Below are 25,155 nucleotides of genomic sequence, written 5' to 3' on the forward strand. Positions count from 1 at the left end.
TCGTTTGAGCTTTTTTTCAATTGGAATTTACTGGGATATGATACAGTATGTCCAGTTTAAAAAAAGGTTAAATAAAATAAATAATGACGTTGATGCGTGAATTCGACTGGCTCAGAAAAGGTTGCCCCGTCTGGGCACCGTTCACTAGTATGGTACTAGCTAGCTACAGAGATCGAGATTCAAAAGTGAAACGTTGTTTCCGAGGTCGGATAGGCAGACAACGAGGCGTATATTACCCCCCGCTATACCAATCTAAATAGTAGGCTGGAAGTAACGAGAAATAGTGTGGGGGTTGATATAAATACAAGAGATGATTCGGAAAGCAACATAAACATTATATTCTTATGGAGAAGAGGTGATCATATCAGCAGGCATAGGCGTGTCTGTGACTGCCAATCAGCATCCAACAAAACAGTTTGATATTGTAGTTTATGGTTGCTTTTTTGTTACCAGAAGTTACTTTGATTTACAACTTAAATGTTTGCACTTATTTTTCAATAAAATACAGCATGACAGTGTTATTTTTCACTATGGAAGGTTTGACTAACATCATGGTGAAAGATGATCAACTACATAAGCTAATGATAAAGCAAACATTTAAATCATGTCCACATTGGAGACATGTTTGTTTTAATATCTTGAACCCATGTCGGACACCATCTTCACCACAATTAATTATCATATTAGTAGTCGGTAATTTACAAAGTCCCCCAGCCTCCCTCCCACTTTAACAAAATAAAAATATTTATAAATATGTACAAACAGTGTATTCCTAAAGACTATTTAACAAACAAGGATCTACTATTTACAAAACTAAGATAAAAAATAAATAAATAAAAAACAGGCACACAGGCTCTTCACGCTCCTTCCTAGCTCCCTGTCTGTCTGCCCCCCCCCCCCCCCCCTTATCATTCCCCCCTTCTCTCATTCGCTCTGGGGTTTGTAGCTGACTGAGGCTGCAGTCTGAGCCTGGACGTTCTGTCTCTTGCCGTTGACGATGAGGAGCAGTGGGGAGTCCACTCGTATACTGCGGAAGTCAAACGTCTACAGCAGGGCCAAGAGAGAGGAGAGATAATACATTGGAAAATCAGAAATGAAGAGACCCCCTAGATCTGTAGTAGCCTTGGTGGAGTTCCTAGTGATGTCAGTTTTGATAATTAAGTCTAACAGAGGGAGTCTGTCCTTGGCAATGTACAACAGTTTAAACATTTTGGCCAAGGGATCCTTGGTATAAGTTTAGATGATGCAATATTATTCATCTCCAATTTTAGTTCTTAACCCTGGCCAACACGGGCTTGGAAGGCTCACAGGGATATTGGTATCTACAGTACTACCCCAATTATACATTAAACTTCCACATTTTCCCTCCGAAGCCAGGAGATGGGCCTTTAAAATGTTCCTTCCCAGGGCCTGAGTCTTAGACCGTCAGGCCATATGCACTGCCAAAATCACAGGAGAGCTCATTGTATGCCATTTAAAACTAGTTTTTTTCCCCCTCACTCGAGTTATGAGGAGGACACTCAGATTCAGAGACACCTAAAATCAGTGCATTCAGCTAAAGTAGATAGAATTACATCACAATCATTGTAAGTAAAAAGTGTGTAAAGATCCATGTAAGCTGTAGAGAAAGACACACTAACCTGGTCGTTGTGTGCTACACTGTGGCGTTTGACCTGTGGCTCCGGGATGACCACAGAGTCTCCAATCAGAACTCCCCAGTTGTCTGCTGTGTTATAGACCATGACCACGCAGCATGTTTCCTCACTGTCCACGATGCCGAACGTACTGGGAGACAGAGCGAGACACAGTATCATATCACTGTCTATCCACCATAGCAAATGTACCCCAGCAAGGCAAAACATACAGCAATATAGCCCTTCAGTTCATACACCTTCAAACAAAGGGGCATGTAGACAGCAACTTACTTCCATCATCCCAAACATGCAGAAAAAGGTACAGTTGAAGTCGGAAGTTTACATACACTTAGGTTGGAGTCATTTAAATTCATTTTTCAACCACTCCACAAATGTCTTGTTAACAAACTATAGTTTTGGCAAGTCGGTTAGGAAATCTACTTTGTGCATGACACAAGTACATTTTCCAACAATTGTTTACAGACAGATTATGTCACTTATAATTTACTGTATTACAATTCCAGTGGGTCAGAAGTTTACATACACTAAGTTGACTTTGCCTTTAAACAGCTTGGAAAATTCCAGAAAATTATTTCATGGCTTTAGAAGCTTCTGATAGGCTAATTGACATCATTTGAGTCAATTGGAGTTGTACCTGTGGATGTATTTCAAGGCCTGCCTTCAAACTCAGTGCCTCTTTGCATGACATCATGGAAAAGTCCAAAGAAATCAGCCAAGAGCTCAGAATTTTTTTTTACCTACACAAGTCAGGTTCATCCTTGGGAGCAATTTTCAAATGCCTGAAGGTACCACGTTCATCTGTACAAACAATAGTATGCAAGTATAAACACCATGGGACCACGCAGCTGTCATACCGGCTTTCGACTCTACATATTTGTCACCAACCCCAATGGCTCCAGGTCATCTATAAGTCTTTGCTAGGTAAAGCCCCACCTTATCTCAGCTCACTGGTCACCATAGCAGCCCCCACCCATAACACACACTCCAGCAGGTATATTTCACTGGTCACCCCCAAAGCCAATTCCTCCTTTGGCTGCCTTTCCTTACAGTTCTCTGCTGCCAATGACTGGAACGAATTGCAAAAATCACTGAAGCTGGACTCAGATCTCCCTCACTAACTTTAAGCACAAGCTGTCAGAGCAGCTCACAGACCACTGCACCTGTACATAGCCCATCTGTAAATAGCCCATCCAACTACCTCATCCCCATACCGTTATTTATGTTTTTTTCTCCTTTGCACCCCAGTATCTCTACTTGCACATTCATCTTCTGCAAATCTACCACTCCAGTGTTTAATTGCTAAATTGTAATTATTTCTCCACTATGGCCTATTTATTGACTACCTCCCTTATCTTACCTCATTTGCACACACTGTATATAGACTTTTTCTATTGTGTTATTGACTGTATGTTTTTTTATTCCATGTGTAACTCTGTGTTGTTGTTCGTGTCACACTGCTTTGCTTTATCTTGGCCAGGTCGCAGTTGTAAATGAGAACTTGTTCTCAACTAGCCTACCTGGTTAAATAAAGGTGAAAATAATAAATACTGCTTAGGAAGGAAACCCGTTCTGTCTCCTAGAGATGAATGTACTTTGGTGGAAAAGTGCAAATCAATCCCAGAACAGCAAGGACCTATATCCATAGTAAAACAAGTCCTATATCGACATAACCTGAAAGGCCGCTCAGCAAGGAAGAAGCCACTGCCCCAAAACCGCCATAAAAAAGCCAGACTACGGTTTGCAACTGCACATGGGGACAAAGACCGTACTTTTTGGAGAAATGTCCTCTGGTCTGATGAAACATAAATAGAACTGTTTTGACCACATTATGTTTGGAGGAAAAAGGGGGAGGCTTGTAAGCCAAAAAACACCATCCTAACTGTGAAGCACAGGGGTGGCAGCATCATGTTGTGGGGGTGCTTTGCTGTGGGAGCGACTGGTGCACTTCACAAAATAGATGGCATCACGAGGCAGGAAAATTATGTGGATATATTGAAGTCAAGGTATTGGAGTGGCCATCACAAAGCCCTGACCACAATACTATAGAAAATGTGTGGGGAGAACTGAAAACGCTTGTGTGCGAGCAAGGAGGCCTACAAACCTGACCCCATTCCACCAGCTCTGTCAGGAGGAATGGTCCAAAATTCACCCAACTTATTGTGGGAAGCTTGTGGAATGCTCCCTGAAACATTTGACCCAAATTAAACAATTTAAAGGCAATGCTACCAAATACTAATGGAGTGTATGTAAACTTCTGAGCCACTGGGAATGTGATGAAATAAATAAAAGCTGAAATATTACATTTACATTACATTTAAGTCATTTAGCAGACGCTCTTATCCAGAGCGACTTACAAATATATCATCCTCTACTATTATTCTGACATTTGACATTCTTAAAATAAAGTAGTGATCCTAACTGACCTAAGACAGGGAATTTTTACTAGGATTAAATGTCAGGAATTGTGAAAAACTGAGTTTAAATGTAATTGGCTAAGGTGTATGTAAACTTCTGACTTCAACTGTACATCTTACATCCACACATACAAAGTACACAGCAGACTCAATATTACAGTCTAACACTAGAGGAAGTGGAACTCACAAGGCCATGCGTCCCTCTGAGGCCAGGCTGAACACAACCTTTCCCAGGGCAGCCACCCCAGCGTTGTGGCCGTGTGTCAGGGAAGACAGGGTCCGGGGCTCCAGGCTCCCAACGCGGCCTGCGGGGGAGCGGAACTGAGGGGAGGAGCATGGCCCCAGGGCCAACGGGCTGAGGTTGGAGAGCATCGTTCGCAGGCGCCGGGCCTTCACCTTCCCCTGAAGGGATGACAGTAATAGAGTAGTACACTGTTATCAGTGGAAAAGCATAGGACTCTGCTGCCACCTACTGGTGATTTATAATTCTGATACACATTTGCATGAGTTGACAAGAAATGTGTTTGTATATTTTATTAAGTGTATATCCTATACAGATCACATGAACTGCTGATAGATGTAGATTGGAGACTAATGTGCCCTGTCCAGTTTATGTATATGTAAATGTGTGTAAATGTATGTGGGGGGGTTCTACTGTTTCTACCTTGTTCTCTGTGAGTGTTGTGAGTTTCTCCAGGTATTCCAGCAGCTGCTTCTCCCTCTCTGGAGGCTCCTCCCACGCAGGGTCCAGGGCCGCAGCGCGACTGTACCCGCCCAGGGCAGACCCAAACATCTCCTCATACTGAAACAGCTGGAGGGGTTAGACACAGGCATGGATCATTAGCTTCCGTTTACTTTTATATGCATTTTTTCTGTGTAATGGAATTATTGAAGTAAGTACCACACGCATATTATAAGAATCATATCAGAATATGCCAACGATAATGTTTTACCGTGGCTCTATTGAAGTGCAGATCGGGGTTGGAGGTTGCTGTTCGGTCCACTTTCTCCTGAGAGAGAGAGAGAGAACAGATGAGGGAAGGAATTATATAGTGCTTAACAATGATTATTACACAACATTCTAATTGACCCACTCCTACTATCCTGTCAGGCTTTGAAAATACAACCAAGTTTGGTTTGTGTGTGTACTCACAGCCTGTGCATAGGCACTCAGAGCCTGCTGAGACATTTGTGGATTCTGTCTGCAAGTGAAGAACAGGGAGATGTAGGCGTTCCCCAGGATGTCTGTCAACATACACCAATACATCATCAATACATCATCCACTATCCACTCATATTGAGTACTAGAGGACGTTTTCTCACACCAACATGTACGTTCTTTTATCCTCTCTTTGGAGATCCTGAATTACAGCCAAACCTATTCACACAACATATATAACTGTACGCATGCTCCACCCCCACTATCCCCGGCCGTGTCCCCCACACTTTAATTATCTGAACTCCTAACCACTGGAAAATATTCATCTGTTATGATATTATCCATCATACTCACACCAGGAGGTGCCGTCGGTGACGTCCAGCTGTACAGCCTGCCTGGCCATGGCCACGCTCTCCAGCACCCTCTTCCCCTGCTCATCACCACCCCCTCCTGGCAGCTGCCTCAGCACCATGGACAGACTACGCAGAGATACTTTGTTCTTACTCTGGGACGGAGGGAGAAAAGAGACGTGATCGCGATAATATTAGGATAGTATCGCCTGTTTGGTCTAGCGGTTACAGCTGTTGACCCCAGAAACCATGTGTGCCAGAGACAGCCCCACTCGTTAAAAATATTAATAATTGGATATTGGTTTGGGGATATTTCAATTTCCACAATGTAGCAATAGAGAATAAAACAGACCAGGGTAAATAAAAATAAAGGTAGAAAGAGACAAAGGAAGGTGCACACAATGGGAGATCGAGTTATGGCTTGAAAGGTTGTGATAAACAGCTGTTCTTCATGCAGGCCTATAACTTGGGCTATAACCAGTTATGAACACTTTACATGCATTCTGTTCTTGATCAGTAAGGTTCTACCTCATACCTTGATCTCAACACAACAACAGTACCACGGCACCGACACCACTCTCCAGTTAACCTGAAGAGCTTTGTGACTCATGCCGTCTGTGATTTAAAAGCCCAGCTATGCAAATAAAACACATGATTACTGCGTTCTTATTGCTAACCTGCTGCAGGGCTCCAGTGAAGCAGGTCTTAGCGGTGGTCAGGTCTCCTTTCTTCCAGTACTGCTCCCCCAGTGTGTTCCAGCCCTCCACTAGTCCAGGCTCCAGCTTCACGGCCCGGGACAGGCACTCCCCAGCGGTGGTGCTATACTCCGGTGACACCCCCAGGGAGCGACCCCGCAGCAGCAGGAACTCAGCACTGTGCTTATACGACTCTGGAGGAGACGAAGGGACGACAGAAAGATGATTCTCTAGTCTAGTGGTTCCCAAACGGTTTCACTCAGGCCCCCCTTCAGGCATTGGAGAACATTCCCGCACCCCACGTCTACTTCTATGGGCACAAGCACTGTTCACATCCCTCTTGTTGGCGTAGAGATATGTTGCAGTTTTAAAGCTTGACATACATTTTGCCATGTCTAATGTGTATTCATGTGATATTTGAGTGATTTGAATATTCCAACAAAATCTATTGGCTAAAAAACCTAGCTGAAAAACATTATCTGACATGAGCTAGTTGATCTGGACATTTCTGACAAGTTATAAATAGCACTGTAGGGTATGCAATGACTGACATTACATTTACATTTAAGTCATTTATCAGACGCTCTTATCCAGAGCGACTTACAAATTGGTGCATTCACCTTATGACATCCAGTGGAACAACCACTTTACAATAGTGCATCTAAATATTTTAAGGGGGAGGGGGGTGAGAAGGATTACTTTATCCTATCCTAGGTATTCCTTAAAGAGGTGGGGTTTCAGGTGTCTCCGGAAGGTGGTGATTGACTCCGCTGTCCTGGCGTCGTGAGGGAGTTTGTTCCACCATTGGGGAGCCAGAGCAGCGAACAGTTTTGACTGGGCTGAGCGGGAACTGTACTTCCTCAGTGGTAGGGAGGCGAGCAGGCCAGAGGTGGATGAACGCAGTGCCCTTATTTGGGTGTAGGGCCTGATCAGAGCCTGGAGGTACTGAGGTGCCGTTCCCCTCACAGCTCCGTAGGCAAGCACCATGATCTTGTAGCGGATGCGAGCTTCAACTGGAAGCCAGTGGAGAGAGCGGACATGACAAGAGAAAAATGGATGATGCACTACCCAATTTTGAAATGGAGTTATTTCTGTCATTTTTTTGGGGGGGGGGGGGTGACCCCTGCCCCCCCGCCCGGGAGCACCCCCACAGTTTGGGAACCACTGCTTTAGTCAACTGACTTTTTCTGTGTGTTTAAAGATGTAACCCCCCCCAAACGGATGCCAAGCTAAGCTCAGTCAGAACTGTGCTTATGTAACCTCGTCCCCAGGCTCAATTGCTACAGCATGAGACAGCAGGCTGGTGGACGACAACTGTGCTTATATGACTCTGCATTGGAAGAGATGGAGGGACACCATCAGTCTTAGTTATGTAAGTCTTTGATGCTTAAATAATGCATAAAAAGATCACTCTAGTCAGGCAAGCTTTGTGAGCACTGAATAGAGTGGTAAAAGATTTGCAGCTACACATTAAATGCCAAATGGATACAAAGTGATCATGCAAAATCTCAGTATATTATTTTTTACATGTGTGGTTACCAAATTAGAACACGCCTTTCTTTTCTGTTCTCACCTTCTTTCTCCTCCAGCTTCTTTAGTGTCTTCTCCATCTCCTGTGCCACATCACTCGATTTCCTCTTTGCATCCTCCACACAGTGAGTCTCAAAGTAATGATCCCGAAAATGATACAACTCATCCACTAGTTCCTGATCCAGAAAGAGATCAATTGTTATTGATACCTGTTAAGGACATTAGCTAGGTGCGTGGCATGCAATCATGATGAGCCAGATCAGGTTACAAGAATGTAATTTTTAAATGTGTTGTTATGCACCAAATACACTTGATACTGTTGGTTTCCTTGCATAAGTGCATGCATGCTCACTGGCATTGCGGGATGATGACACAGCAAGATATCTAGCTATCGCTGCATATGGCTAGACGTCTCAGGCGCCAGTTTAGCTGGCTAGCCAAGACTGAGAGACACTAAGTCAAGCCAAGCTAACGTTAGACAGTTAACTAACCGACAATCAGCTGATGGCTCGTCAGATTTAGAGACAACCAACTCGGTTACAAGATAGTACAATCAACCACAGAATTTTGGTCGATTAATATGACAGTTGGTATCAGTTGTTATAGTAACGAGCGAGCTAGCAACAAATGAAATGTGGGATGTAACTGTTTAAATACTACGTACATTACAATTGCGAGGTTAATTATGGCAATCTATTCCATGCAGTGATAATATAATAATTTGCAATACTTTTAAAATTTGTAAATCATCTTTGTCAGTCGCAGGATCACCATCCTTCTCCACTTCCGCCATCTTTTCCATTGGTTGTTTGAAGAATTCGAGAAGAGTACATTGACAGACAAGACGACACCGGCTGGCCTGGGGGGGTATGCTGTAACTTAGCTGGATAATATTCAACTATTATTTGCTAAACCATTCTAATTTACTTAAAGTAATAAACTCAAGTTTGTTGTATTTTTTTTTACCGCATATTGCTAGCTAATGAACTAACAACAAATTTCGTATTGTTGTTGGAACAGACTGAACAGGAAGTATCCCTTTTATACCGGAAATGTGTCCGTTTTCAAAAAACATCCGTCTTGTGCTCATTTTAACATATCGATTGCTTTAAAGTTGTCACGACCTAACATTATGTAAAACATTTATTTGAACGAGTTCTGAGAGGTGAAAAATTCTACTTGCAATAGAAAAGTTAGCTGTTACATTTTGGATGTGTCTGTCTTGGTAGTTTCCTCCAACAACAAGGGGGAACCAGTCATTCGTTGTTGTTGCTAGTCCGACAGTGCGAGCGGTGTCCACATTATCCCGCTAAACTAAGTGATCTTGCATGCCCGGTTTTCGATTCACTTTCGCGGTAGCTCCTACTCTAAATGTCGGATACATGGAGCAACATCCAGGCACACAAGAAGCAGCTGGACTCGCTGCGAGAGAGACTGCAGAGGCGACGGAAAGACCCCACGCAACTCGCTGCAGGTGTGTCTTTATGCTAACGCGTTAGCTAGCTAGAGAGAGGCGGGATGGGGAAAATAAGATTAGACAATAGGGATTTCAACACAGAGATCTATTTGGTTCTATGCTGATGGTTCAAGTTGAAAATGTTTAGCAAATGTCAATGCTTGTGCATTGTCTGTGGACACTTAGCTATATGGTCCAGATACTAACGAATGGCGTTAACTAGTAATTAACGTTCTTAATCTGCATGAACACTGTTACTGCTAATGGGATTTACAACTGGTGGGTTTCTTTTATCGCAGAGGTGGGAGGCAGCAGTACTGAAGGGGCTGCAGCGCGGAGTGAGAGTCCAGGACCAGCCCTCCAGAGTCCCCCACAGGAGGAGGCTGAACGTCCCCCGGACCCTGAACTAGAGAAGAGACTCCTGGGTTATCTCTCGGACCTGAGCCTCTCACTGCCCACTGACTCCTTGACCATTACTGATGAGCTCAGTACTGTGAGTGTGTATCCTGTGACCAAGATCTAATATTAGCAACAACAAAAAATATCAGACCAGGGTTCAAATACATGTGTATTTGAGTTGAGTATTTGTTATTTAAATACCTTTGTCTGTGTATTTGAGTATTTTCAAATACACAGCCCAAAATAACTACTTTTATTTGAGTATTTTAATGTTTATTTGTATATATATATATATTAATAATAAATAGTATTTGAAAGTATTTTCATCTAGGTAGTTAAAATCCTATTTTCAAAAACAAGGGTTAAATGCATGGGAGTGTATTTGAGTATTTTCAAATAGGCTACATTCCAATATTCAACTACTTGTTTTTTCAAATAAAGGTTATCTAAATACTTGTTTTGAAAAGTAATTGAAATGCCTAAAATAGTATTTGAACCCAGGTCTGGATAGTATATGTGTGTGTGCTGACCACTATTGCAAATTTTATGAAGACTATGGATATGAATAATCACTTTGTCACTCATAAGACACTGTTCCCATAACTGTTCCCATAACTGTATTACATTCCTTTTCCTATCCTTTCTCTTTCCTCACCTTCCTCTCTCATTCCACCTCTATTTTCTCCTCCACAGTCTGAAGTGCCTGTCACCCATGGCTGCATCCAGAGTCTGCTGCTCAAGTTCTCTGCCCAGGAGCTCATCGAAGTCCGGCAGCCATCCGTGGCCACCTCCCCTTCCTCTTCTTCCTCAACACTCGTCATTTCCGTGGACCACACAAAACTCTGGGCCATGATTGGGGGCGGGGCCTTAGGCCAGAGGAAGAGGAAAGCAGAGGACCAAGCCCACCATAAACGTCCGCCAGGTTCCTCCCCTGCTCTCCAGAGCCCGCCTTCCCCTCCGCCCACTTCCTCCATCTCCCTGGCACCTGCTTCCTCCTCCCAGCTGACCGGGCCCTCTGATTGGAAGGCTGGAGGAGGAAGGGGCGGGGCAGATAAACAGGGCAGGACCAGTAAGGGGCAGACGTCTCACCTGGACATGGAGATAGAGAGCCTCCTGAACCAGCAGTCCACCAAGGAGCAGCAGAGCAAGAAGGTATATTCACACCTTGGTGGAGGGAGGGGAAAGAGATGGGGGTACCCTGGGGTTAGTTTGAACCATATCAATACAAACCTTATTATACTGCCCAATGTTCAATCCATTTTTCAACCACACAGTCAATGGTGAAATCAAATTGTGTGTGTGTGTGTGTGTGATATAGATGAGCAGAGAAATCCTGGAGCTTCTGAACACCAGCACAGCTAAAGAGCAGTCCATCGTTGAGAAGTTCCGCTCACGCGGTCGTGCTCAGGTCCAGGAGTTCTGTGACCATGGGACCAAAGAGGAGTGTACGCGGTCTGGGTTCACACCCCAGCCCTGCACCAAGCTGCACTTCCGGTCAGTACTACTGCCACACACCACCATTTTTTACCCCCTTTTTCTTCCCAATTTCAATCTTGTCTCATCGCTGCAACTCTCCAACGGGCTCGGGAGGTGAAGGTCGAGTCATGAGTCTTCTGAAACATGACCAGCCAAACCGCACTTAACACCTGCCCGATTAACCCGGAAGCCAGCCACACCAATGTGTCGGAGGAAACACTGTTCAACTGACCACCGAGTTCAGCCTGCTGGTGTCCGGGCCGCCTCAAGTAATCCCTAGGGCGTGATGAGATGTGTAAAGCCCATCCGGCCAAACCCTGCCCTAACAACCGCCCTATGGGACTCTGGATCAATGGTGTTGATGTGAGCCATTACCAGCCTTTCAAGGCACTTCATGGCTACGGATGTGAGTGCTACGGGTCTGTAGTCATTTAGGCAGGATGCCTTTGTGTTCTTGGGCACAGGGACTATGGTGGTCTGCTTGACACATGTTGGTATTACAGACTCAATCAGGGACATGTTGAAAATGTCAGTGAAGACGCCTGCCAGTTGGTCAGCACATGCCCGGAGTACACGTCCTGGTAATCCGTCTGGCCCGCAGCCTTGTGATTGGCTGTATGTCTCCATCTTATCACTTACAGTCTATTTTAATTGGCTGAAGCATCTTATCTGGTCCCGCTGTATTGGCTGAGCCCTGTCGTCTCTCCCCTCTCAGACGCATCATCAACAAGCACACAGACGAGAGTCTTGGAGACTGCTCCTTCCTCAACACCTGTTTCCACATGGACACCTGTAAATACGTGCACTATGAGATCGACGCCCCTCCAGAGGCAGAGGGGGGCCTGATGGGGACCCAGGCTGGGGGCATGGAGGTGGGACTACACCAGGGGGAGGAAGACAGCAACGTGGGGAAACTGTTCCCCTCTCAGGTGAGGAGGGATGGAGGGAGAGGGGCATGAAGGGAAAAGGGGGAGGCCTATGAAAAGGAAGGAGGAGGAGGGAGACTAGGCTTTTATTTTGGTACATGTCTCTAATGGTGTAATTCCCCAAAGGGAGAAATTAGGTAAATTCATCTGTCTACATAGGTTATGTCAGTTACCTCCCGAAGTGGTCAGACTGACGCTGCGGTTCAATCCAGTCTGATCCAGTTTTGTCCCCCATCACAGTGGATCTGTTGTGACATCCGGGTCCTGGACGTGTCGATTCTGGGGAAGTTCTCTGTGGTGATGGCCGACCCTCCCTGGGACATCCACATGGAGCTGCCCTACGGGACTCTGACGGACGACGAGATGAGGAAGCTCCACATCCCCGTCCTCCAGGACGACGGCTTCCTCTTCCTCTGGGTGACTGGCAGGTACCTCCACCAATCAGATATGAGTGGAATAGTGTGTTTCTACTAAACCAATCAGCTGCCAGAAGAACAGTGCATGCTAATGGACATGCAGGGTCTGACAGAGGTTAATTATATGATACCAGCCATAAACTCTCGATTTTTGTTTACGTTGATTGTTGCTTTGATTGACATGTTTCACTTTTTTCAATAGGCTGTTCAGTCTTCATGCCTATCTATTTCTTTTAGGGCTATGGAGTTGGGTAGAGAATGTCTGAGTCTTTGGGGGTAAGTCTTTATTCATCAACCTTTGGGACCAATAAGTAAGTCAGTCAACTGTCGTAATCTGACCGTTGGTTTTACTCATGCTTTTTTCCCTCGTAGCTATGAGCGTGTTGATGAGATCATTTGGGTGAAGACCAACCAGTTACAGAGAATTATCCGTACCGGGAGGACTGGTCACTGGCTCAATCATGGGAAGGAGCACTGCTTGGTGAGTGTGATGTAATGTGTTGTGATATGTTGTGTGCCATCATACCTCTTAATCTGACTCTGTGGGCTCTGGGCAGTGTAGTGCGGTCAGTTGTGTATATTTACTGTTATTGTGGTATAGTTGTGTGTGTACAGTTGTATTGATGTCTATGTGCTTCTCAGGTGGGCGTGAAGGGACAGCCCCAGGGATTCAACAGAGGGCTGGACTGTGATGTCATCGTGGCAGAGGTCAGGGGTCAAACACAATTAATCTATTTGATGTTCCAATCCTATGAGAGCCTAGAATGTTTTAACTCAACCCTGTCTCAACCCTGTCTCTCTCCCTCTCCTGTCCTCTCTCATTCTTGTCTTTTGTCTCTACCTCTTTCTCTCCCCACCACCTCTTTCTCTCTCTCTCTCTCTCTCTCTCTCTCTCTCTCTCTCTCTCTCTCTCTCTCTCTCTCTCTCTCTCTCTCTCTCTCTCTCTCTCTCTCTCTCTCTCTCTCCAGGTGCGTTCCACCAGCCACAAGCCAGATGAGATTTATGGAATGATTGAGAGACTCTCACCTGGTACCAGGAAGATTGAGCTCTTTGGCAGACCTCACAATGTCCAACCCAACTGGTACGTGTATGTGTGTATGGTGTGTATTCATTGAATTTGTAAATGAGGTATGTGAGTATTCTTTCTTTTTCTAAGCCTTCTTTTCTTTCTCTCTCTCTCTCAGGGTAACTCTTGGTAATCAGTTAGATGGCATTCACCTCTTGGACCCTGATGTCGTGGCTCGCTTCAAGAAACGTTACCCAGACGGAGTCATCTCCAAACCCAAGAACATGTAGAGAGTGGTCCTAAACGCCTTCCATGGGGTCATCGTTGTCAATTACTTGTCCTGTTATAAACATGTTATGTCATGTTATGAACTTAGACGCCGAGGGAAAAACACTGATCAATGATCAGTAAGTGTCTGATGGACTGCCTTCTGTTTTTTATGTATTTTTTTGTACCAATTACAACATTTTGTAATAAATATGGATGAAGAACTATTTATGGATCTTTATGATGCGGATCAGACATACTGCACAATGAATCCACCAAAAACATTTCAGTATATACTTTTTTTGTATTACTTTGTTAGTACATTTTGTCCATTTCCATGACAACAGCACTACAGTATACAAAGTAAGGACTGGCTAGTTTGGGAATCTTTATTGATTTACATTTACTTTGATTAAAAGAAAAACGTTGACATTGGAAATGTATCAATATTTTCATCACAGTAATTAGGAATCACATTTTTCTCTTCATTCCAAACGTACCACCGTAGCCCCAGATATATGCTACTACGTTCTCGTACAATCATTTTCACAATTTGTACAAAAATATACGATGAGTATTTATTATCCTTAAACCAGTAGGTGAAGCAGGGACAAGATTTCAATGTTAGAGAGGGTGGGTTGTAGAACCCAACTAAAGCACCAAAACACTGTTGATATGTCTTCCAGAATAATCTGTTGACTTTCTCCTCCATTCACTGATGCTCCCCATAAGATGGTATCAGAAGTAAAGAGCTGGAGGAGCTGCCGGTTAACATTTCTAGATATGAATCAAGTGTAGATGCAATCCAAGCAGCCAAGTTGGAAAGGGCACTAGAGGAAGACAGCCAGCACCAAACTGAATTTCATTGAGGAAATGTTCAAAAGAGGTAAGTAAAAAGGCACAAACTCATTAGTTTCTTCATCAGCCAAACCAATCAAAATCTAGTTACCATGTTTTTCTCAGCAAATTAGGATAGTGTTAGGGTAAGAACAAAAAAGCATGTATTTAAAGTTGAGAGTGCCAAATTGTGTTGTTGTATTCAACAGCTAGTATTTTAAAGACTTGAATTTGCAGTTGTGGTCTTTTACCTGCCCCCCCCCCCCCCCAAAAAGGAAAATTATGCACTTGGTTGGTAACGATGTAGTAAACATTTTTCCATCTCTACTAGCCACACCAGCAGTGCATTCTGCATTTCTCTAGTGAAGAACTCAATCTACTGTGATATATCCATCCTTTACAGTCACTTCTGAAGGGGGAGTTGAGAACGAACGTCGAGTACATAGGTACCACTGAGTAGATCAAGTCTCAGTCCTTTACATTCTATGTTCTGTTGAGCTATAATAATGGATATCATAGTGGAGGGGCGAGAGTTCATTTTTGGGCAATGGTGATGATGACAGGAGGGATGCCTCAGTAGAAACTAAAGTGTCATTCCCAGCACTGTAAGCCAGGGTCGTATTCATTAGGGTACACCGTAGCAAAAATGTTTCACAACGGAAGCGCTTCTTATCGGACAAGCCCAGGTATTCCCTCCCTATTTCAGTCCTTTTTCTTCCGTTTGATGCCTAATGAAGACTACTCGGCACGTCAGGCCTGATCTATTCAGCAGGTGGCATCCACTGCGTTGAAGTTGCTGTCCATCTGGTGTCTGAAGGAGAGGCGAGCCTTGGTGGAGAAGTAGATCTGGGAGCCGCTCAGACTGCTGCTGCTCTCGCCCTCGCTACCACACGACACTGTGGACGACAGGCGGGGCTTCATCTCCTCACTGGGGACTGGAGCGATGAAGGGAGGAAGGACGGAGGAATGGAGGCAGAGAGGAGTTATTGAACCAGTAGCACTCAACGTTTTAGCATCTTTCTTCATGGTGTTGTTGTTGTTGTCATGTCTCTACGTGTCTACATAGTGAGGGATGATTTGATCATGCTATTTAACATACATAATGGCATGTGTCATCCCTCGTGTCTTTTCATAACTTAAATGTGACATGATATCAACTTCGTTGACATTCGAATTATGTAAATCTAATAAAGGTGTATCTGGAAGGAACGAATAAGGAAGGACTAAATGATTGACGGACAGTTATAATACTGGGAAGTGGACAGGAAAAGAAGAACAGAGTGACATAAAACTCACTATTGACTTACATGAGCAGAGCCCGGAGCAAGACCTTCACCGTAGCTAACTCTGACATGCCTGGTTATATCATAGCACTTGTTTCAACATGTCTTCCAGATATGTGTGTTGTTGATAATCATAGATTATGTGTGCAGCATATTATTACTGCACAGACAGCCCTGGGGAGTTCTGACAGAATGATACTGTGTGTAATTAACTATGTAATGGCTGGGGAGTTCTGACATAATGATACTGTGTGTAATTAACTATGTAATGGCTGTGGAGTTCTGACATAATGATACTGTGTGTAATTAACTATGTAATGGCTGGGGAGTTCTGACAGAATGATACTGTGTGTAATTAACTATGTAATGGCTGGGGAGTTCTGACAGAATGATACTGTGTTTAATTAACTATGTAATGGCTGGGGAGTTCTGACAGAATGATACTGTGTGTAATTAACTATGTAATGGCTTGGGAGTTCTGACATAATGATACTGTGTGTAATTAACTATGTAATGGCTGGGGAGTTCTGACAGAATGATACTGTGTGTAATTAACAATGTAATGGCTGGGGAGTTCTGACAGAATGATACTGTGTGTAATTAACTATGTAATGGCTGGGGAGTTCTGACAGAATGATACTGTGTGTAATTAACTATGTAATGGCTGGGGAGTTCTGACAGAATGATACTGTGTTTAATTAACTATGTAATGGCTGGGGAGTTCTGACATAATGATACTGTGTGTAATTAACTATGTAATGGCTTGGGAGTTCTGACATAATGATACTGTGTGTAATTAACTATGTAATGGCTGGGGAGTTCTGACAGAATGATACTGTGTGTAATTAACAATGTAATGGCTGGGGAGTTCTGACAGAATGATACTGTGTGTAATTAACTATGTAATGGCTGGGGAGTTCTGACATAATGATACTGTGTGTAATTAACTATGTAATGGCTGTGGAGTTCTGACATAATGATACTGTGTGTAATTAACTATGTAATGGCTGGGGAGTTCTGACATAATGATACTGTGTGTAATTAACTATGTAATGGCTTGGGAGTTCTGACATAATGATACTGTGTGTAATTAACTATGTAATGGCTGGGGAGTTCTGACATAATGATACTGTGTGTAATTAACAATGTAATGGCTGGGGAGTTCTGACAGAATGATACTGTGTGTAATTAACTATGTAATGGCTGGGGAGTTCTGACATAATGATACTGTGTGTAATTAACTATGTAATGGCTGTGGAGTTCTGACATAATGATACTGTGTGTAATTAACTATGTAATGGCTGGGGAGTTCTGACATAATGATACTGTGTGTAATTAACTATGTAATGGCTGGGAGTTCTGACATAATGATACTGTGTGTAATTAACTATGTAATGGCTGGGGAGTTCTGACATAATGATACTGTGTGTAATTAACTATGTAATGGCTGGGGAGTTCTGACATAATGATACTGTGTGTAATTAACTATGTAATGGCTGGGGAGTTCTGACATAATGATACTGTGTGTAATTAACTATGTAATGGCTGTGGAGTTCTGACATAATGATACTGTGTGTAATTAACTATGTAATGGCTGGGGAGTTCTGACATAATGATACTGTGTGTAATTAACTATGTAATGGCTTGGGAGTTCTGACATAATGATACTGTGTGTAATTAACTATGTAAGGGCTGGGGAGTTCTGACATAATGATACTGTGTGTAATTAACTATGTAAGGGCTGGGGAGTTCTGACATAATGATACTGTGTGTAATTAACTATGTAAGGGCTGGGGAGTTCTGACATAATGATACTGTGTGTAATTAACTATGTAATGGCTGGGGAGTTCTGACATAATGATACTGTGTGTAATTAACTATGTAATGGCTGGGGAGTTCTGACATAATGATACTGTGTGTAATTAACTATGTAATGGCTGGGGAGTTCTGACATAATGATACTGTGTGTAATTAACTATGTAATGGCTGTGGAGTTCTGACATAATGATACTGTGTGTAATTAACTATGTAATGGCTTGGGAGTTCTGACATAATGATACTGTGTTTAATTAACTATGTAAGGGCTGGGGAGTTCTGACATAATGATACTGTGTGTAATTAACTATGTAATGGCTTGGGAGTTCTGACATAATGATACTGTGTTTAATTAACTATGTAAGGGCTGGGGAGTTCTGACATAATGATACTGTGTGTAATTAACTATGTAAGGGCTGGGGAGTTCTGACATAATGATACTGTGTGTAATTAGCTATGTAAGGGCTGGGGAGTTCTGACATAATGATACTGTGTGTAATTAACTATGTAAGGGCTGGGGAGTTCTGACATAATGATACTGTATGTAATTAACTATGTAAGGGCTGGGGAGTTCTGACATATTGAGAATGCTAATGTATATAATACTGAAAGTACTATATGTGGAAGGTTGTAGTTCTCTCACCTGCAGGTAGGGAGCACTGTCTACCCTTTTCACTATGTAACGGCTGACAGTGATAATGATATAACATGTAACTAACTACCTAATGTCATGTACAACTCTAATATGTAATGTGCTACTATGTAATGTAATTGGCAGCCTGTAGTTCTCTCACCTGCAGGTGGGGGGCACTGTTTAGCCTTGCATCGCTCTTTACAGCGTCTGTACCAGGGGAAGCACTGGAGCACCTTCACACCCATGTCTGGAGCTGAGGACCACTGAGGAGAGAGAGAGACAGAGAGAGAAAGCGAGAGAGAGAGAAAGAGAGAGAGAAATATATGAATGGAGGAGTAAGGGGAGAAACAATTGAAAACAGTCTTCTCCTGTAGATTTTTGTGTGTTTATCTGTTTCTGTTTTCTTGACGTGTAGTTCCATAGCTTTTACACATTATTTGTCTCAAATGCCAAGCCCTGGACGTTTGTGTGGATTGGAATGACTTCTGCATATCATATCAAACCACAACATATTAAACCACAACTGCAAATTCATAGCTAATTGGTTAAAACCTCCTCACAAGAGCCAAATCAGCTAGTCGATCGTTAAGGCCGTCACGAGAGACTACCAACTGTTTAACCGGGCCTTGATAACAGTTAACACAACAACTACCCAACAAAACAAACCCACATTAACTCCCACAAAGCGTATGTGGCCACCGACTCTGAATGAACCTCCATCAACCAGATGTTACTGAGATGATGAGTCTGATGGGTCTTTACCTCATCATCACTCACAGGGTCGAACCATAATGGAATTAGTCCCGTCCAGTCCACTACGCCCAGTGGAATTAATAATGGATTTGGTCCAGTCTATGAGGGGACAAAGTGTTCAATGACATGACACGATGATGACTGATGAGGCTTAGCTAATCTCTGTTGTGTCGCTTGTCAGTAGACGCAGGCGAGCATTCACACACATAATCCAATCAATGGGCTATGGGAGACGGATAGAGCAGCTGATTAAAAGCCTTGGCTTGAGTTACACAGAGGTCACGTGACACATACAACTCAGACAGGATAAGACATGCCTGGCCCATCATACCATATAGCATCGTAGGTGCTTAGAGAGATTATATGTGCATAGAGAGATATAATGCTCATGTCATGTCAAGTCTGTTACCCAAGTCATGTAGAATAGGAAATTAAGGTGCGTACTATGTGAAAGTCAGAGAACTTTAACTCCATGGATCTCATCCTCTCGTCATTTAGCCAGGCAGTTATAGTGACGCTGAAAAGAGTTCATGCAATAAATGATATTTACATTGTAAATGCAAACATTAATTGATGTGTGCAGGCCCACTGAATACAGTAGATTGACTATGCCTTGGATGTGTTGAGTCTATGCTCCTGGCAGTCTGTCAATAACTCTGAATGTATTTAGATTGAATGTATATTTAGGGTTAGCATGTATAGACAGACTATCTTGGCTTGGCGCACACTACCCACCCTACTATACCTCTCATTGAAGTCAAACACACACGCACAAACACACACGCCCTACTTTGATCTGCTCTGGCCTACAGCTCTGCTCTTTGATCTTTCTGTGTGTGTGTGTGTGTGTAACAGTATAATTTTAAACCGTCCCCTCGCCCATACCCGGGCGCGAACCAGGGACCTTCTGCACACATCAACAACAGTCACCCATGAAGCATCGTTACCCATCGCTCCACAAAAGCCGCGGCCCTTGCAGAGCAAGGGGAACTACTACTTCAAGGTCTCAGAGCAAGTGACGTAACCGATTGAAACGCTATTTAGCGCACACCGCTAACTAAGCTAGCCGTTTCACATCCGTTACGTGTGTGTGTGTGTGTGTGTGTGTGTGTGTGTGTGTGTGTGTGTGTGTGTGTGTGTGTGTGTGTGTGTGTGTGTGTGTGTGTGTGTGTGTGTGTGTGTGTGTGTGTGTGTGTGTGTGTGTGTGTGTGTGTGTGTGTGTGTGTGTGTGTGTGTGATTAGATTAATGTTTGTTGGGTCAATGGTTCACCTATTAAATTCTAACCTCAGGTCTTGTCAGTACTCTACCTGTGTGGCCCTTGGAGATAAGATAAACGGGGGGTCCCTCTGTCCACAGCAATGAACACATATGCAAGTGATTACAATGTTAAAGCAATAGAAGAGAGTGGTGGTACTCAACTGAGACTGAAGAGCTGTCTGGTAAAAACCTTTCAGCAGAGTGTCGTGTGTATAGCTGTCTATTCATTCAGTAGATCTCAAAATAAATACCCTGTTTGACTGACACCTTTATCCTGCTATTTACCCTGTGTTCCATTGACCTACTGTTAGGAGCCCCTCGAATAGAACAGAGAAATGTAATGACTCTCTGTGGAAACAATCAAATTACTTTCTATTATAAAACCTCTCACAAGGTCTTCCATCATCACAGAGCTCCATTTAGCTCTGATCTGTGGTAACATCAAGAGAGGGTGGCGGGGCTGCTGACAGCAAACCCTTACCCACACTGAAGCCTGTCACCGTACTGTGTAGACGTGCAATCTGTAGCTAAAACCCTCTGACCTGGTTATTACTTATTGTTGGTTAGGGAGTGTGTGTGTGTGTGTGTGTGTGTGTGTGTGTGTGTGTGTGTGTGTGTGTGTGTGTGTGTGTGTGTGTGTGTGTGTGTGTGTGTGTGTGTGTGTGTGTGTGTGTGTGTGTGTGTGTGTGTGTGTGTGTGTGTGTGTGTGTGTGTGTGTGTGTGTGTGTGTGTGTTTTCCTGGCTGTTACAGCTTTCTCTGCACTCACAGGAATGAGGTCATTTCATAAAGATGTGATACCTCTCTCACACACTCTGTTAGCCCCTTTGACACGTAGGGGTCAGGCCAAAGGAGGACTCATTTCAGTGTGACACCCATTCCACTCTGTTAATCAGTCACAATGTGTGAAAATAGCTTTCTTAAAACAACTCTCTCTATCCTCTTTCTCTCACCCTCTACCGTTCCCCAACTCCCCCCCCTCTCTCTCATCTATCTCTCTCTGTCTCTTTCTCATCTCTCCCTCGCTCTCAGGTTTGGCTCTGCAACCCTATCCCATAGACAGACACAGTGAATCCATTATACTAAGTCACACGTTGCTTGGCCAAGCACTAACTTTAGGAAGTTAGACGATGCCCACCTAAATCTCAGCTCTTCATATCGACAGTCACTGATCAATTTAGTCACTTAGGAATTCCTATGGGTGTTTAGGGCACCATTGTAATTGGCGAGGCTCTGACTACAGAACATAACCTTGCTTGTTATTGTATGGGTAGTAGTGTACATTGGAGAGTGGGGGAAAGAGAGCAGGCTGGGCAGGAAAGATAACAATCCTGCAGTGTAGCCAAAGTCACACAGCGATAATACATTCTTTGTGTATTAATAAACCACTCAAACACACTTTTTTCCTCTCTCTGGGTCACAAATGCATGCACACACACACACACACACACACACACACACACACACACACACACACACACACACACACACACACACACACACACACACACACACACACACACACACACACACACACACACACACACACACACACACACACACACACACACACACACACACACACACACAGAGACTAGATGGTCTGGTCAGTGGTGAGGAATTTGGGGCCCTGGTCATTACTGTCTGTAGTACAGCAAGTCTCTGGCAGAGAACGGCAATCACAGAGCATAGAATAGAAAATAACCAGCCCAGTCCAGTGGGGGAGGGAGAGAGGGAGATGGGGAGAGAGAAAGGTAGAAATGGAGAAAGAGAGAGGGGGAGAGAGATAGGGGAGTGAGAGAGGATGAGAGAGAGGGGAGAAAGGAGAACAGTGGCCACCTAAACCACAGAGAGAGGGGGAAGCTGGAGCTAGCTTTTGGTCCTTTTTCCTGTGTATGTTCCCTCTAAGTGCAGGATCCTGCCAGGCCAGGGCAAGGAAGAGTACTGTGTTGACGTGAGGGACGTGCAGCCCTGAACCATGGTTTTACTCACACACTGCCTGGTCAGTGACTTGTACAGGCTGCTACTGAGTGATTAATCAATGTTAATCAAATACACATAGGTTTGTCTTATCGGGCACTGATTCTTCATAGTGTGTGTGTGTGTGTGTGTGTGTTACTTATGTATATTGTACATATGACAGATTACATACAACTGAACTGTATACAACAAAACCATTTTTAAAACAGGTTATTCATGTGTGTTCCTGCCTGGAATGTTTTGTTTGATGGTTAGCAGCATGTAACAGAACCAGGAAAGTCCAGGAGTATGTGAGCAAACTCTACAGAAATCTGATTATCTATTTTCCAACCTTTCCTACCTCCTTTCCAAGTATTCAGCCCCATGGGAGACTAAGGCCCATCCAAAATGGCACCATATTCCCTACACAGTGCACTACTTTTGACCAGGGCCCATGTGGCTCTGGTCAAAAGTAGTGCACTACGTAGGGAAGAGGGTGCTATTTGGGACGTATTCTTAGAATGTGTGGCAGTGAGCCTGGGTCTGTAATGCCCCTGAAAGAAGCAGGCCCCAGCTCAAGCACAGTCCCTTCCTGCCATGGACTATGACGCACATATAGGCCTATTGGTGCCCAGTCTGCCCACTCACATTAGAACCCTTGTCCATCTCCAAAACAGCAATGGAAATTAGAAAGAAATAATAACAACTCTTCAAATCTAATTACATTTCTCAATCTTACTCAAAATACAACTCGTCTTGTAGTTGTATCAGATCTTTTTTAAAATAAAATGTCCCTCTGGCCATTTCACAATGTTGAATAACAGGAGGCCAATGGCAATTTACCCTTGAAGAGGGGCCCCTTTATTTGCATGCCATAGAGATGGGGCCTCCGTGCGCGTGCATGTGACAGGGTTGAATGAAGTGACAGAACAACAGAACCAGACGGGCTAATTCAAGCTTTCAATTAAACAGTGCATCACCTCTCCCCCCCCCACTTCTCTCCCTCCCCCCACCACTCTCTCTCCCCCCACCTCGCTCTCTCATGATGGAAAACGAGATGCCCAACTGGATTGCTGAGCACTGAGCAGTAACCATGTGCATGTGATTATGTGTTATTTAAATACTTATTTTCAGTCAGCTGCTTCTGTTGGAAGTATTTTAAAGTATTTAAAAATGATTTCCTATAAATAGCCTATTTGAAAGTATTTTCAAATAATTATTTCAAATGCTATTTTCAAATACCTGGGTTAATTAAATGCATGGGAGTGTATTTTAATCTGTGTATTTGAGTATTTTCAAATACATGCCAATACTTTCCAATTGTATTTCCAAATACATTCCAATATTTAACTACTTGTATTTTTAAATAAAACATATCTGAATAGTTAATTCAAAATGTATGTGCAATTAATGAGATGCTTGCTGTTTGGGGTTTTAGGCTGGGTTTCTGGACAGCACTTTGTGACATCAGCTGATGTAAGAAGGGCTTTATAAATACATTTGATTGGTTGATTGAGATACTTCAAACATGATTTGAACCCAGGTCTGGCAGTACCAGAATGTGTTTGTCTGAAAGCCTGAGAGCGTGTGGATGTAAATAATGAACGTAGGTGAGTTTACTTCACCGTAGAAGAAGCAGTGCTGACAATAGACTACTGACAGGAAGTCTATTCATTCATAAATCATTATCTATCTCAATAACGTGTCGCACATAAAATACATTGTTCGGAGTCATCTGAGGAGTTGAGTAGAAAGGGTCCGTTTTAACTAAGATCGCATTTTCTGATATCCATGCAGACTCCATGTATTCATGAATCATCTCAGAGAAGGAGTTCTTATCTTCGGTCAGTATTTTTAGATTATCCTCCTCTGAGAGCTGTATGAATACGGGCCCGGGTCTAAATGCCAAATGATGCAGACAAATATTAAAGTCAACAAAAACACTGAGCAACTATGTGCACTGGTAAGTCTATGCCGAAGCTTGAGTAAGGTTTATGGTTGCCGCAATTAGAGACAGGCTATATACAGACAAACGCACAGACTTGTTATTGCGGCTCTCATGGGACGCTTCCACCCAGACACACCGACTACAGCCCCACAGCCCGCAGCTCAGCTACCTCTCTCTCAGATGCAAATTCGTTTTCAACAACATTTGGTTTTTGGTCTTTAACTATGCGTTGTATATTCTGCTGTAAATGAATTGAATGTCTCCTCAACAGTGCACTAAAGTGAAATAAATAACAATGTAGTAACACTGTTCTTGTTGATTTACATTGTTGCTTATGATAAAAGTAGGAACGTCTGGAAAAATGCACTTTTTAACGTAAAGAGAAGCACATTAACTTACCTGATGTAGCTGCAACTTTGCAGATCTTGAAAAACAATGCGCACTTTTCAAGAAGGCTACCTGTACAATCGTATCGGACTACTGGTTCCAATTCAATGGTGAATTCACCATTTGCAACTTTGATTCGTGGACTATCTGATGTCAGTTCAAAGGCCAGCTGTCGCGAACTGCACAAGACTCTGTGCGGAGCGAACGTTCTGTTCCAAATGCGCGGTTGGTCCGTGCACTGGATGGCAACATGGAAAGGTTTGTGGAGCGCATGGAGCGCCTGAACTTTAAATAGATAATCCCTGGAGCACGTCCACGAGACACGCCTCCCTCACTCCCTTGCTCCCCAATCTCCCTCTCCCTCCTTCTACCTCCGTTCCTCTGTCTTCCACAGCCTATAGAGAGCCCAGAAGGTAAACAGAAGGTAAACAAACACATCTCTCCTTTCACACCTCTCCTTGCATAGGTCTTTGATAAGGCCTGCCTATATATTGACATGGTATGGAGTATGACCATGAAATTATATGTAGTGAA

The 25,155-nt window shown here is 43.5% G+C and overlaps 3 protein-coding genes across 3 annotated transcripts; 1 reads left to right on the forward strand and 2 right to left on the reverse strand.

Moving 5' to 3' along the window:
• Nucleotides 1–412: 412 nt before the first annotated feature.
• On the reverse strand, nucleotides 413–8,843 carry LOC124008358 (tetratricopeptide repeat protein 5-like). The gene is made up of 10 exons (XM_046319582.1): nucleotides 8,534–8,843; nucleotides 7,847–7,979; nucleotides 6,256–6,467; nucleotides 5,583–5,733; nucleotides 5,223–5,314; nucleotides 5,023–5,079; nucleotides 4,734–4,880; nucleotides 4,257–4,471; nucleotides 1,641–1,785; nucleotides 413–1,044 (listed from the first exon to the last, which is right to left on the reverse strand). The coding sequence occupies exons 1-10, from the start codon at nucleotides 8,603–8,605 to the stop codon at nucleotides 925–927; spliced, it is 1,344 nt and encodes a 447-aa protein (XP_046175538.1). The 5' UTR covers nucleotides 8,606–8,843; the 3' UTR covers nucleotides 413–924.
• Nucleotides 8,422–13,976, forward strand: LOC124008356 (N6-adenosine-methyltransferase subunit METTL3). The gene is made up of 11 exons (XM_046319580.1): nucleotides 8,422–9,277; nucleotides 9,559–9,752; nucleotides 10,352–10,810; nucleotides 10,977–11,152; nucleotides 11,850–12,063; nucleotides 12,301–12,488; nucleotides 12,714–12,752; nucleotides 12,849–12,957; nucleotides 13,119–13,184; nucleotides 13,445–13,557; nucleotides 13,661–13,976. Exons 1-11 carry the CDS (start codon nucleotides 9,175–9,177, stop codon nucleotides 13,770–13,772), a joined length of 1,773 nt encoding a protein of 590 aa, XP_046175536.1. The 5' UTR covers nucleotides 8,422–9,174; the 3' UTR covers nucleotides 13,773–13,976.
• A 141-nt stretch (nucleotides 13,977–14,117) lies between these two features.
• si:ch211-237l4.6 (uncharacterized protein LOC446130 homolog) lies at nucleotides 14,118–24,892 on the reverse strand. The gene is made up of 3 exons (XM_046319583.1): nucleotides 24,634–24,892; nucleotides 18,479–18,581; nucleotides 14,118–15,521 (listed from the first exon to the last, which is right to left on the reverse strand). Exons 2-3 carry the CDS (start codon nucleotides 18,561–18,563, stop codon nucleotides 15,352–15,354), a joined length of 255 nt encoding a protein of 84 aa, XP_046175539.1. The 5' UTR covers nucleotides 18,564–18,581; nucleotides 24,634–24,892; the 3' UTR covers nucleotides 14,118–15,351.
• Between the last annotated feature and the right edge of the window lie 263 nt (nucleotides 24,893–25,155).

The sequence above is a fragment of the Oncorhynchus gorbuscha genome, linkage group LG21 (assembly GCF_021184085.1).
Source record: "Oncorhynchus gorbuscha isolate QuinsamMale2020 ecotype Even-year linkage group LG21, OgorEven_v1.0, whole genome shotgun sequence".
NCBI lineage: Eukaryota > Metazoa > Chordata > Actinopteri > Salmoniformes > Salmonidae > Oncorhynchus > Oncorhynchus gorbuscha.

Coding starts and splice junctions, on each gene's coding strand:
- LOC124008358 (XM_046319582.1), bottom strand. CDS start 8,605: ATGGAAAAGATGGCGGAAGTGGAGAAGGATGGTGATCCTGCGACTGAC. Junction 7,980..8,533: donor ATGATTTACAAATTTTAAAA/GTATTGCAAATT, acceptor TTTCTGGATCAG/GAACTAGTGGATGAGTTGTA. Junction 1,786..4,256: donor TCAGAGGGACGCATGGCCTT/GTGAGTTCCACT, acceptor TCTGTCTCCCAG/TACGTTCGGCATCGTGGACA.
- LOC124008356 (XM_046319580.1), top strand. CDS start 9,175: ATGTCGGATACATGGAGCAACATCCAGGCACACAAGAAGCAGCTGGAC. Junction 11,153..11,849: donor TGCACCAAGCTGCACTTCCG/GTCAGTACTACT, acceptor CTCCCCTCTCAG/ACGCATCATCAACAAGCACA. Junction 12,064..12,300: donor GGAAACTGTTCCCCTCTCAG/GTGAGGAGGGAT, acceptor CCCCCATCACAG/TGGATCTGTTGTGACATCCG.
- si:ch211-237l4.6 (XM_046319583.1), bottom strand. CDS start 18,563: ATGGGTGTGAAGGTGCTCCAGTGCTTCCCCTGGTACAGACGCTGTAAA. Junction 15,522..18,478: donor ACAGTGCCCCCCACCTGCAG/GTGAGAGAACTA, acceptor TCATCGCTCCAG/TCCCCAGTGAGGAGATGAAG.